This window comes from Octopus sinensis, linkage group LG11 (genome assembly GCF_006345805.1).
Source record: "Octopus sinensis linkage group LG11, ASM634580v1, whole genome shotgun sequence".
Classification (NCBI taxonomy): domain Eukaryota; kingdom Metazoa; phylum Mollusca; class Cephalopoda; order Octopoda; family Octopodidae; genus Octopus; species Octopus sinensis.
In genome coordinates this window covers 15,167,001-15,182,000 of record NC_043007.1, presented here as the reverse complement: position 1 = coordinate 15,182,000, position 15,000 = coordinate 15,167,001, and the positions used below count along the sequence as shown (strand labels likewise).

At 36.8% G+C, this 15,000-nt stretch overlaps 1 protein-coding gene across 1 annotated transcript in view; it reads left to right on the top strand.

Annotated features, from left to right (window-relative positions):
- LOC115216969 (calmodulin-A-like) overlaps positions 1-15,000 on the top strand; it is a 63,976-nt gene that overhangs the window by 32,105 nt on the left and 16,871 nt on the right. Inside the window, exons 2-3 of the mRNA XM_029786444.2 lie at positions 6,463-6,493; positions 11,943-12,086. Coding sequence (XP_029642304.1) covers positions 6,463-6,493; positions 11,943-12,086 — 175 coding nt within the window. The remainder of the gene's footprint in view (positions 1-6,462; positions 6,494-11,942; positions 12,087-15,000) is intronic.

The following is a 15,000-nucleotide window of genomic DNA, read 5'->3' as shown; positions in this document are numbered from 1 at the left end:
GATATGTGAAGGCCAACGACTGTGCTTGGTGTGTGAGATTACGCGAATGTTTGTTTCTCTTATAAATATAGATGTGAGTGTGTGTTTGCGTGTATGTGTGTCCATGTATACGTATATGTATGCATATATATATATATGTGTGTGTGTGTGTGTATATATATATATATATATATATATATATATATATATATATATATATATACATACATGCACACAAACATATAAATACATATGTATGTGTGTAGTTCAGATTTACAGAAAACAAAAGATGAAGACTGGTGAAGGAACAACAAGCGGTTGCATTAGTTTCACGCTCGGGAAGAGAGCAAAAGTCTTTGATGTTTCGAGTCGACGCTCTTCAACAGAAAGGTTTTTAGGAGAAAAAAGAAACGGAGAAAGAAAAAAATGTGCAGGGATTAAAAGTTCAACATGATGAAATGGTCAGAAGAGTTCTGAGTCCTCTGATTGCGACCATACCGGCATACCATATTTAAAAGGTGCATGACTTAGCGGTTAGGGGAATCAGCTCACGCTCATAAGGTCATGAGTTCGATTCCCAGTGGCACCCTGTGTCCTTAAGCAAGATATTTTATCTTCACGCTGCTCCAGATCACTCAGCCGGCAAAAATAAGTTGCACCGAAAATACAAAGGGCCGGGTCTGTCACATTGTGTGTCACGCTGAATCTCCCTCAGAGTTACATTAAAGCACGTTTATTTTACCAGTATGCTGTTCCCTTGATTTGCTCAAATGAAACCATCGTCATCTTAACCCACAGAGTGCCAGGTTAGAGCAAATATAATCAACGAACAGCGCAAAGCTGGAGATATTGATAAACTCCTGTTCATCCTTGTCTTTACCTGTACAATGGATACATTTATCTCTGAGACGGTTATTTTAGACTGTAACTCATCTAATCTATACACAAGTGAGTGGGAAAACGAAAGAAGGCACTCAAGAAAGTTATTGGCACTCAACAGAGTTACATGCATAGATCAAAACAGTTTGATTCAAATTCGTTGATGCTCTTAAGTTTCAAGAGTGATGTTAGTCGTTAGTCATTTTGAATTCAAGTTCAACATTTCTAATAATTGTCATCAACGAAAATATAAACGTCACCATTACTTGCCGTCCCTTTAATAACCTGAAATGTTCGTAAAATATCGAATCATGCCGGAAAAGGAGATTAATTGATAATTTAATTAAGTGTATAAAGTAGAATTCTTACAAATTCCTAGAATATTTTGATAAATAAATACATTGGCAGTGAAGTGTAATGCTTCAAGTAGATGGTATTATTCGAGTGATAAACTTAGATAAAGAGACAGAGTTAGAGACAAAGAGAGAAGGGAGAGAGAGACAGACAGAGAAACAGAGAGAGAGACAGAGAAGCAGAGAGACAGAGAATAGGTAGTTTTTCTCCTTATAAAAGTGTTTCTGAACTAGATCGTTCTTAATTAACAACCTAATTATGCTCAACATATTAGTCATTATTTTAATTTTAGTTGAAAACTTGTCAGTTCTCTGAAAATTTCCAAAAATCGATACATTTATAATACGTGTTGCCTTTTTTAAAATGTTTAAATATGATCATTTCCTACATAAGAAAATTATATTGCCTTTAAATACAATATCCTTTAATAAGAAATATTTTATCATCCTCAATTATATTTTTCTGTTCAATAACAAAATTATTTTCACTAATTACAATTTCCTTAATAGTAAAACTCTATTATCTCTATTGATAATTTCTTGCAGAACAATATTAAATTGGTTGTAATTAGCTATATCTTACTTTGAAGCAAAACTACATTACTTAGAAAGTTCGTGGGGAGAGCAGAATTGATGGAAAAGCATAGATAAACTTCCTGAAAACCATAACGGTGCCGTAGTTTCAATTCCAGACTGTAATTACAACGCAATTATGATACTGCTGTAGGATGTGACGGTTAGCACGCTTGTTCTTCAAGGACGAATTGCAATTATTAATGAATACGACACGAATGGGCAACCTAAAGCAGTTAATGTAACAGTGCAATAACTACGCCATAAATGTAATTATCGCCCCCTGTGGAGAGTTAATAGATTAATTTCCAAAGCAACAGAGTTTAATCTGAGAAAGATTTGGCAGTCTTTTTTTATCAGGTCCAGTAACCAGATAAGGGCTTCTATATTAAGATGATTTATGGGAAAATTTATATATCGCTTTATTAACGAGTAAAGATTGAGATGTTTTTTTCACGAAGCATTATGATCATTATAAATTTATTAGTGAGATAAACTCCACCTTTTTTATCAACAGTGCTGAACTGTTGAGATAATGCAATCTAATGTGGCCCAGTTCATTTAGTTTACTAGTTACAATGGAACGTACATATTACTGCAATCATTAAGAACGGAAGCAATACATAATTAATGCGTATTTCGTAGATGTCATTTGGAGAGAGTGATGAGTTTCTCGAAGCCGACATGCTCACTGCTTGGAGAGAACTCAGCGGCGTTCAACACATTTACACTCATTAATCTCATAGAGCTAATACAAGAAACAATACCATCAACAATAAAATTACTTAATTTATTACCATTTTGGGAATCTTTTCGGTTTGAATGGCAGTTTTTTCTAGCGGTGTCATATGAAATTGTCACCCATAATTATAACCCTAGAATCGATCTATTGCATTTCAATCTCTTTTAGGGTTAGGGTTAGTTAGGGTTAGATAGGGTTAGTTAGGTTAGGGTTAGGGGTGGGGGAAGGTTATCTTTTTTTCTTCACAAATGTAAATAAACCTAATCTGTTTCTTAAACGAGGGACAGAATGCTTTTTAACTCAATAGACGTCACTGATTTGTTGAAATTGCAGAAATTGAAGAAAAAAACAACAAATATCTTACAAACTATAGAATTTTCTCAATAAAGCCAGGAGAAAAAGATGTTTTATAAACACATTCTATCAGTATACGAAGTTTAAAATTTTTTAGTTACTTACGTTAAAAACTGCCGTTCAAACCGAAAAGATCCCCAAGCTCTTTTGATGTGGAGAATGCCATTACTCATGGATGGATGGCGTTTTGTTTTCAATATTTTCTAAACTTCTGAAATAGGAGAGAGTTATCTTGGGATCAGAAACTCGCTCTGAGTGCTTGCCACAATTAACTCCACTTACAGGTAGTCAAAGGTGGTTGTAGTAGTGTTAAACCAGCAACAGATTCATTTTCAATTTGTCAAAATGTAAATTTGATCTCTTCAATACGATCCGGTGGTACTGGTCTTACTGCACCTCAGTTGCTGGGTTCGTTACAGTAAAACTGTATCAGTGAGCAAATTGGCAGTGGTGCGATGAACATCTTATTTCTTTATTGCCCACAAGGGGCTAAACACAGAGGGGACAAAACAAGGACAGACAAACATATTAGGTCGATTACATCGACCCCAGTGCGTAACTGGTACTTAATTTATCGACCCCGAAAGGATGAAAAGCAAAGTCGACCTCGGCGGAATTTGAACTCAGAACGTAACGGCAGACGAAATACGGCTACGCATTTCGCCCGGCGTGCTAACGTTTTTTGCCAGCTCGCCGCCTTGGTGCAACGAACATCTATCACATAAAAACTCAGAACCGCAACAAATACCAGACGACATTTCAACTGACGCTTTAATAATTCTACCAATCAACCAGCATCAACTCTGAGAGAACGAAAGATAATGTTAAACTCCACGCTTACTTAACTTAAAGAGAAATAACGCAAGACATAGTTTCTTATGCGCTAACGTCTCTATCTCTTTGCATTTTCCTTGTGATATTAGCTTCCAATTTAGATACAAGCTAGAGATTTTCAGTGGATACCATCAACTCCAGCATGAAAGGCAATGCTCACTCTGGCCAGATTTAAACCCAGAACGTGAGGAGCCCGAAGAAATAACGGAAAGCAGTTTTTCAGAAATTCTGATTCTGCCATCTCATCGCCTAAGTAATATAAGTTTCAAATTTTGGCACAAGGCCAGCAATTCCGGGGAAAGGATGAAGTCGATTGCATCGACCCCAATGATCGACTGGTAGTTATTTTATTGACTCCGAAAAGATGAAAGGCAAAGTCAACCTTGGCAGCGTTTGAACTCAGAAGGCAAAGACAAATGAAATGCCGCTAAGCATTTAAACAAAGCGTGCTGAGATTCTGCCAGCTCACCGCCTTCTTTCTCGGTAATATTCCCAGGAAAATTACAATGAAAGACTAACTACACATTCTATATAATGTACAAAGGGTGTATTGTACATACTACCAAGAATATAAAAGAAAATGTCTGCCACATCTCTCCGATCCGAATATATGTCTGCCATCAAATACAACAAAGCTGAGGAGGAGGAGACGACAGAGCTTCTGAATGGCTACACAACTTACTATAAGTAACAGCGAAATCTTGGTAGATTCACCTTCTACCATCTTTTATATGTCAAAAACAGTATACTGTTCAGTAAACCCTTAAAAAGTGGGAATAGTTACGTATAGAACGATTTTTATGATAAGTCTGATCATTCAGATATGATATGGAAATAAAAAAGGACAATAGCAAGCATGATGATGATGACGACGAAATCAATACGAAAACAATTATGAGATGATAATCAACTCCCATTGAACCAATAAAACTCTCTGGTTATTCAATCAATCTCTGATAAAAGCCTGTATAATGGCTATAGAGCTTGGCCACAATATATATGGTTATTGGTTTCTTTTTCTTCTGTTGACATACCTTATATCTTGGTGTAAGAGATATGTGAAGATATATTTGTAAGGGTGGAGGCGCAATGGCCTAGTGGTTAGGGCAGCGGACTCGCGGTCATAGGATCGCGGTTTCGATTCCCAGACCGGGCGTTGTGAGTGTTTATTGAGCGAAAACACCTAAAACTCCACGAGGCTCCGGCAGCGGGGGTGGTGGCGATCCCTGCTGTACTCTTTCGCCACAACTTTCTCTCACTCTTTCTTCTATTGACCTGCTCGCTTAGCCAGCGAGGTGGTGTCATTTCAAGGCTAAAACAATGCGAAGCGCATTGTGACCAGCGATGTGTAACAACATCTGATAGCCTGGTCGGTCACGGTGATCACGGTGATATTTGTAAGGAGATAATTTAAACATCCCTATAAGTTTCAATTAAGACTTTTAGAGCATTGCTCACTTACACGGAATGAAGCTTTTACAACACAACGCAGACACAAAAAAGCAAATCGATGGATTGACAAAGATTCACTTACGAACATATTACAACTGGCAGACGAATTTACTACTTTTTTCTGTCTTTTCTATAACAATACTATAACCATCAATGCTTTTGAATTGGCAAAAGGCTTACCCTTTCTGTGAGGGCGCGTGGTCTAGTGGTTAGAATCCAGTACTCGCACTCGTAAGATTGTGGTTTTGATTCCCGAGTGGTGAGTTGAGTTCTTGAGTAAAACGCTTTATTCCACTTTGCTCCAGTCCACTCTGCTATAAATGAGGATCCCTGTAACGGACTAGAGTCCCATTCAGGAAGGGATGTTGAGATCTCAATTACTTATACACCATGGAAACTCGGGTAGCCGGTACTGTTAGGCCTAAGACTCGAGGCAGTACTCACTTGTACCCTCCTCCCCACCTTGTTGTTTGTTTCTTCTCGAACCATACCTGGCTCATAAGGGCCGGTTTCCCGGTTTCATTGGCGTATAGGTTCCCCACCTGGATGGGACGCCGGTCCGTCGCAGGTGAGCTGCAAGATGCAGGAGGAAAGAATGAGAGAAAGTTGTGGCGAAAGAATCAGCAGAAGTTCGCCATTACCTTCTGAAGGAGCCGCATGGAGCTTAGGTGCTCGCTCATAAACACACACATCGCCCGGTCTGAGATTCGAGCCCGCGATCCCTCGACCGAGATACCGCTGCTCTAACCATTAGGCCATGTGCTTCCACCCTCCCCACCTAGAACCGCTTAATCCTTTGTCTCTCCTCTTCATGTTACCTTCTTGTGTTTTTCCTTTTAGACTCTACATTACACACGAAATCCGTCTTCGCTAAGACTGTCTTGCTTTCGAGCCCTTTTCTACATATGTTTTGTTGTTGTCCTTGTTTTGGGGTTTGTTTGTTTCTTTCTTTTCTTTATTTTCCATCCGAACATTGGTCATTGTGCTTTCAAACTGAGCAACAAGAGCAACAACCCCATCAATCTCAAAAAACTACAAAAGCTTGAAAAGGTCAAGGACAAAGTCGATTCTAGTATAACTGATTTATATAAAAAAAATTATATTGATTTGGCTTTAGAACAAAATAAGATTTATATGTTTATGCAATAAAAATAACTAAAGAATTGCAGTAAAATCGATATATTTTATATTCTACACCTCAATTGATATCATGTTAAATTATGTCTCTGTTTCTGTTTTATTCTTTGCTTTTCCTTTCTTCTCTATGACTCTCACAAAATTTTCTTTATATTACAGGCTGGTGATCTTAGTGACGAACAAATTGCCGGTAAGATCTGGAGGAGAGCCGAGACAATTATGAGAAACAGTTTTTTTTCTTCTTATTAACCTTTATACACTTCTACTCACTCCCTACTAGTATAGTGCACTCTTTTGAACCCTTTATCTTCTGGAAGTCCTTCATCTTTTCCTCACAACTGCCAAAATACTGACTACACAGACTTAGTTCATTAGACCAAGAAAAAGAAAATTAAAAGCATAATTTTTCACTGCTGTGTTTCTCCAATTGTCTCTCATTGACTTCCTACGTCTTTTTCTCCTCTGTATCTTGCTTTTGTCTGTCCATCTCTCTGATTCCCTCCCTCCCTCCCTCCCTCCTCTGTCTCTCTCTTTTTCTTTCTTTCTCTCTCACTCACTCTCACTTTTACTCTCTGACTTACTCTACATTTCTCCAGAGAAAGGTAGTCGAAAAAAATCTTGTAGCTTCTTCGGAAATTTTTTAAATTAACCTGCATATCTGTTGCGATATTGCACCACCGCTAAACTCTAAATGCAATGCTTTTAGTGCCAGAAACAGCTGTAAGCCAATGGAAATGATTACGTAATTCCTCTTTAATGCATATATGTGTCTGTATTACCGCATATCAACATGTTTCTAATTTCATGAGTGTATATATCTGTATGTGGAATCATTATGTAAGAACCGAGAAACACGAGCATATATATATATATATATATATATGTACGTATGTATGTATACCTATCTGTATGTATATATATATATATATGTGTGTGTGTGTGTGTGTGTGGTGTGTGTGTGTGTGTCTCTGTGTGTCTGTGTGTGTGTGTGTGTGTGTGTGTGTGTGTGTGTGTGTGTGTGTAAAATAATATGTGACAATTATTCGGTAGCCAAGATAAAACTCTTCGAAGAGATGGTGTTGTGGATTTCCACCTCGGCATCCGAAACTCAGAGCTTTATCTTGGCTACCGAATAAATGTAACATATTATTTTACAGATAGATTTCCTCTATTTACATAATATTGAGGTCTCTTTCTTTCTTTTGTTATCTTACCGTTTTTACCAACATAAATATATATATATATATTATATATACAAAACCAGAATTAACAATAATATTATCAACGTAAGACTAACAGCCGTTTTTGTTTTCTTTGCGGTGTCACTTTACACTGCAGGAAATCTTAGGTGAAGAAACATTTTCGTTTTCATCTCATTAGGATTATCCAATATTTTGCTGTTATCCAATCAAGCAAAGAAAGAGACCAATCAACCAACATAAGACAATAGTTTGTAGTTTCATTAAAAACTGGCGAAAATCAAATTTGAAAAGCAGTATTAATGACGGCCGAGTACATTCATTAACCTGACCATGAATTTAAAAGCCAATTGGCACGAAATGGTTAGAAGAAAAAAACTATTTTTTCAAAGAGGTGATAGTTACTGCGGCGAAACTAATAGCAATAACAGAAGGAATCGATAATATATATTAGATGATGGTGATTGTGTGAAGAGAAAAACAAAGTAGTATAAATTGCAGAGAGGAATGGAATCTTTAGTAATAATTCGACATCGACTTATATCAGCGAATTACTGCTTTGCTTATTAAGGTAACGAAAACTAGGACAACAATTTGCGTAGTTATATGTAGATATGTGTGTGTGAGTGTTTATACGCGTATTTAGGTGTGTGTAGATGCATATGTGTATGTGTGAGCACATATATATCTAAATATATGTGTACATATGTGAAAAAATATATATATACATGCATATAATGGCGATTCGTTGAACTGTATATAATGTATTAATGGCGGTGCCCCAGCATGGCCACAGCTCGTGAGCTGAAACTAGATGAAATAAATGAAATAAAATACGTCTTTATTTATGTGTATACATATAATATATATATATGTATGTATATATACATATATATACATATATATATATATAATATATATATATATATATATAATATATATATATATATATATATATATATATATACATATATACATACATATATATTTAATATATATATACACATAAATATATATAATATATATTTACATAGTTGTGTCTATATTTATGCATGCATATGTATATATAGATATAGATATACATACATATATGCAAACACATGCATTTATATATATATACATTCATATATGTATGTGCATGTGTGTGTGCAAAAGTGTATATATATATATATATATATATATATATATACATACATATTCATTTACTCTTTTACAAGTTTCAGTCATTTGGCTGCGGCCATGCTGGAACACTACCTTAAATGGTTTTAGTCGAAGAAATCAGTTCCAGGAATTAGTCTTTGTAAGACTAGTACTTATTCTATCGGTCACTTTAGCCGAGCCGCTAAGTTGCGAGGACGCAAACATAGCACCGTCGGTTGTCAAACGATGGTGGGTGGGTGGGGGAACAAACAAACAAACACAAACACACACACACACACACACACATACACACACACACACACACACACATATATATATATATATATATACGACGGGTTTCTTTCAATTTCTGTCCACCAAATCCACTCGCGAGACCCCAGGCTATAACAGAAGACACCTGCCCAAGGTGCTACGCAGTGGGACCGAACTCAGAACCATGTGGTTGGGAAGCAAGCTTTTTACCACACAGCCACGCCTCCACCTCTTTTACTCTTTTACTTGTTTCAGTCATTTGACTGCGGCCATGCTGGAGCACCACCTTTAGTCACCTGTATATATATATATATATATAGAGAGAGAGAGAGAGGAGAGAGAGACAGAGATGCTAATGTTTCTGCCAGTTCGCCGCCTTTCATAATATTGTCTCTTCTCATGATGACAACCAATTTCAACGACCCACACGTCGAATTGTTGTATTAAGTCAGCAATCTATCTGATAGGAATATCTGCCAAATCTCTACTGAATACTTTTTTAATGGCGGAACACATTGGATAATGTATTCCTTTGCATCAAAATAACGGGGCAGTCATAGTTTGTATTTGATACGTAACCATGGTCTGTATTTGATTGTAGGTTTGCTGACTTGGGGCGAAACACCAACAACGTTGGGACCTCTAAGCAGTCGATCGATCTCATAGACGCAGCAACCAATTACTTTCTAAACTCACACTACGGTCTTAGAAAATGAAGAATGGGTTTCATATCATGTTACTACATACTGTGTAACCGCATCAGTGATCCTGTCGCTGTTGGTACGACAAAATGTTTGGCACCAGCCAATAAATGTTAAAGTGAAGCTAAGTCTTTGTGTGCCTTTAAATGGCTAATATGCTTCTTCCTCGGTGTAATTACTTGATATATTCTGTTTGAAAATGACCGGAGGTTTATAAACGGAACGTCTTTTACCATAGAACGAAATTTGCTGGATTATAACAGACTTTTCAGTACATCACCAAAACCACTCGTTAACTTGATAAATCACTTCTTAAGGCCATTCTTTTTAACTGTCAGATTATTCAGGAAAAGCGGCCATAATTATGCCCCACCAACTCAGTAACACAGAAACCATATCTTTTCGATAAAAGCCGTGTACTGGGACTGAATGCTTCTCTGACCGAAAGAAAGTGCACTATTGCACTATACGAACTAAAGGCGGCAGTAGCAGGAGAGAGAATAAAGAAGCTTATTAATAAATGCAACACTTTCTACGGTGAACTAGTAAACTAAACATACATATATATTTACACACATACATAAATACATCTATCTACCTAGATAGATAGGTAGACAGATATATATATAGAGAAATATAAATAAATAGATAGATAGATAGATAGATAGATAGATAGACAGACAGAGATAGAAAGATAGATAGATAGATAGATAGATAGATAGATAGATAGATAAACAGACAGACAGATATGTATATATATATTATATAATATATATATATATATATATATACCACATATATATATGTATATATATATAGGTTTATATATATGTATACATATGTATACACACATAAATATTTGTATGTGCCTGTATGCATATATGTATGACAGTATCTCAGTGAGCATGTACGTATATTTAAATTATGCCTGCATGCACGTGTGTGTGCGTATGTATGTGTGCGTGTGCATGTGTGTGTATGTGTGTGTCGGTCACTGGTTCACCGTAGCAATTATTCTATTCAATGCTAAGCTTCTTTATTCTTTGATGCTGCTGCCGACTTTACTTCCTACAGAACAGCCGTGCACACACACACACATACACACGCACACACACACACACACACACACACACACACACACACACACACGCACGCACGCACATATATATATAGAAACGCATGCATATATTTGTATGTTCGTATGAATGTACGTATATCTGGTCTATGAGTGCATTTTGTCAATGGAAGAACCATCGATCTCGACGAAGAACATTCCGGTTGTTGAATCAACGGAACTACATTCACATTAAATAATTGGCTGAATATCCTACAAGCAAGTGTACTCTTAACGAAATTCTCAGGCAGAACCAAATAGGAAAATGTTATTCATATAAATTATACCTAAAGATCATGTACCCCAATTCATTTACACAGTTTGGGTCGAAGTCAGATTATGACAAAAAACACTAGTTCAGGGAGGCACAGTGTGTGCCTACGATCGAACCCGAAGCCTCATGACTGCAATGTAAAATAGTTAACTGGCAGCGAGCTGGCAGAAACGTTAGCACGCCGGGCGAAATGCTTTGCGTTATTTTGTCTGCCGCTACGTTCTGAGTTCAAATTCCGCCGAGGTCGACTTTGTCTTTCATCCTTTCGGGGTCGATAAATTAAGTACCAGTTACGCACTGGGGTCGATATAATCGACTTAATCCGTTTCTGTCCTTGTTTGTCCCATCTGTGTTTAGCCCCTTGTGGGTAGTAAAGAAATAGGTATTTCGTCTGCCGCTTCGTTCTGAGTTCAAATTCCGCCGAGGTCGACTTTGCCTTTCATCTTTTCGGGGTCGATTAGATAAGTACCAGTTACGCACTGGGGTCGATATAATCGACTTAATCCGTTTGTCTGTCCTTGTTTCTTCTCTCTGTGTTTAGCTCCTTGTGGGTAGTAAAGAAATAGGTATTTCACCTATCTGAACGTTCTGAGTTCAAATTCCGCGCAAATTTGACTTTGCCTTTCATCCTTTCTGGGTCGATAGATTAAGTACTAGTTTCGTACTGGGGTCGATCTAATCGACTGGCCCCCCCTCCCCAAAATTTCCGGGCCTTGTACCTAGAGTAGAGAAGACTAGTGGAGAATAATTACATGCATATATAAATACGCGTATGTGTCTGTAGAAGCGTGAGCGTTAAAATTTGAAATAAATCACTTGAATTGTTTCATTGATTTTCATAGTCAGTTTTCCTCTGTTCTAAATCTATTGAAACATTATCGCTTTTCCTCTTATATTTTTGCTTTGCTATTTATCTTCTTTTTTTTTATCTTTTGTAGAATTCAAAGAGGCTTTCTCATTGTTTGACAAAGACGGTGATGGCACCATCAGTTGCAAAGAACTTGGAACTGTTATGCGATCTCTTGGACAGAATCCGTCTCAACAGGAACTTGAAGACATGATTAATGAGGTAGATGGAGATGGTAAGATTTCGCAACATTCTATCCTTTCAACAGAATAGCATTTAATTCGACGATATGAGAGACTACACCGAAGTAACGACAACAAAAACCATGCAGTGCAGTATTGTGTAACTTAAAAATATAATCACGATATAATATGACAAGTACCGAATACAATTATTTCTTTTATCTTTTACCGTTTACTTGTTAGTCATTGGACTGCAGCCATGCTGGGACGCCATTTTGAAGGTTTTAGTTGGCAGAATCGTTAGCACGCCGGGCGAAATGCTTATCGGTATTTCGTCTGCCGCTACGTTCTGAGTTCAAATTCCGCCGTAGTCGACTTTGCCTTTCATCCTTTCGGGCTCGATTAAATAAGTACCAGTTACGCACTGGGGTCGATATAATCGACTTAATCTGTTTGTCTGTCATTGTTTGTCCTCTCTGTGTTTAGCCCCTTTGTGGGTAGTAAAGAAAGAGAATCGGCCCAGGTCTTTTACTTTTATTTATTTAAGTCTATTATTTATTCCACCATTATCGTTTGCCGAACTGCTAAGTTACGTGAACGTAAAACTAACCAACACTAGTTGTCAAACATGTGTGCATGTGTGAGTTTGTTTGTGTGTTTGTTGCGTGTGTGTGTGTGTCTGTGTGTATATGTGCTTGTGTGTGTGTAATTAGTTATTTGTAGGTTCATTTAAATCAAAGTATTTTAATATTAAGGATACCAAACGAGGGTCGAGATCTTCACAGATAGGGGTATGTTAGTGTATATCCTATTCGCAAACACACCCCTATCTACCCACGCGTATAGAGACATATTCGTACACTTACAGAAATATGTACATACACGCACACATACACATACGTATACAATTATATGTACATGAAATTATACACTCATGCACACTAGCATGCAATTTCACGACCCAATGTAAGTTCCAGACTTAATATAGAAAGGTTCGAGGAATAGTGTTTACGTAAAATAAGAAGAGAAATGAGTTAAAAGTTCACTACAGCTGTTTCAGACGCATTTTTATTCAAGAATAATTTGTTTACATCATTGAAAACCGCTTTCTTAATGATTTAGTCGAATTATTTATAAAAAGAAATGTGTCTGAAACATTTTTACTGAACCTTTAACCTGTTGGCGCTCTTATTTAATATATGCATGTATGTATGTATGTATGTATGTATGTATGTATGTATGTATGTATGTATGTATGTATGTATGTATGTATGTATATATGTATGTATATATGTATGTATGAATGTATGTATGTATATGTGTATGTATATATATATATATATATATATATATACATACATATTCGCTATGTTGGGCCACTAAACTCTACAGGTTTTTTTCATTCTCTCGTCTATTCCTTTCTGTCGAAGTGCGTCGGCTCGAAATGTAAAAAGACTTCCATTTTCCTGGGCGTCAATCTAATACACTTGCTTGCCTGTCTTCGTCTTTTGATTTTTCTATAAATTCCAACTATGTATGTATGTATGTATCTATATCTATCTATCTATATATATATATATATAATATATATATATATATATATATAATATATTTGTGTAAAAAAATGAAGTTTGAAAGTGCTGCTATATTATACAATTTTTAATTTTTATATATACATTATAACATGTTTCAGTTCCTGAAATGAACCTTATCAAAAAAAGTTATATATATAAAAAAAGACAGCTCATGCCGTCAAACACAAGAAATTCATTTATAATACACAACGGAGTCAGACATCTTAGAGTTCATGTATAGTTGATATATAGTTTGAAGTAAGTTCATTCATGCTATATGTTCAAAGTGTTCGATGCAGTGGCCCACGGTGGCGATACGTATTCAATGCAAAAAACAGATCAAAGTGGTAGAAAGCAGTCAATACAGAAGATTGATGTTTCTGAAAGAGCGAGGAATTCATTTTTACCTTAAGCAATTGTGATGACCCATGGTGGGTGTTCGCTGGGTGGTTCTAGTGAGTCTTGTGAAGTGCTTGGTTTTATAATGCCTGTTACGTGGTCAGTCCAGCGTAGCGTGACGTCATCAATGTTTTGACCAATCGTTTCGTTAGGTGGCTTTAGTCAAGCAGAACGGAACGTCATCATCATTTTGACCAATCGCTGCATTATAACTGCCTCTTGTCTGTTTCCTGTTTTGACCAGTCGCTTCGTTAGTCAAGCAGAACGGGACGTCATCCAGATTCTGCCCAATCACGACTTATAGCTACATTAGATCTGCCCCCTGTCTGTACTTGTTAGGTGACTAGTCAAGCAGAAAAGGAGGTCATCAATATTCTGACTAATGACTGTCCCCTGTTTGTATCCTGTCCATTCTAGCAGAACTAGACGTCATCAACTTGTTGACCAATCAGAATCGGGTCTGACCCTTAGCTGTATCGTATGTATCAGGGTCAGATTTGCACGAAAGAATTGTTTTCCCTTTTTTTTACTAAGGCATATTTCCGTCAGAGCGAGTGTCTGTTTAAGGTAGCGGCCGTGGTGGAATTTTGCTTCTCCTTTTCGGAGGACTTATCTTTTGTTTTAGTATTCCTGGCTCAGGGTGTTTAAACTTGGTCTAAATTTTTTTATGAAATATAGTTCTTTATTTTGGCGTGTGTGGAAGGTGGCGTTGTCACTGAATTTATAGAGCGGGTTAGTTGTAAATTTCGGATTTACATTTCCAGCACATCTATCTATGTGTCCGCTGACGGTATTTTGCGGTAATCAGGGTTTCTAATTTGTGATTTATGCACCGCCATCCTGTTACGTAAGCTATTTTTTGTATGGCCTATATACTGCCTATTGCAGCCTGCGCATGTTTGACGTAAATTAAGTTTTCTGATGCGCAGGTGAAGTTTGTTCTAATGGTGAACTGGTGGCCTTGTTCAGTATAAATTCTGATCCTTCTTTCAAG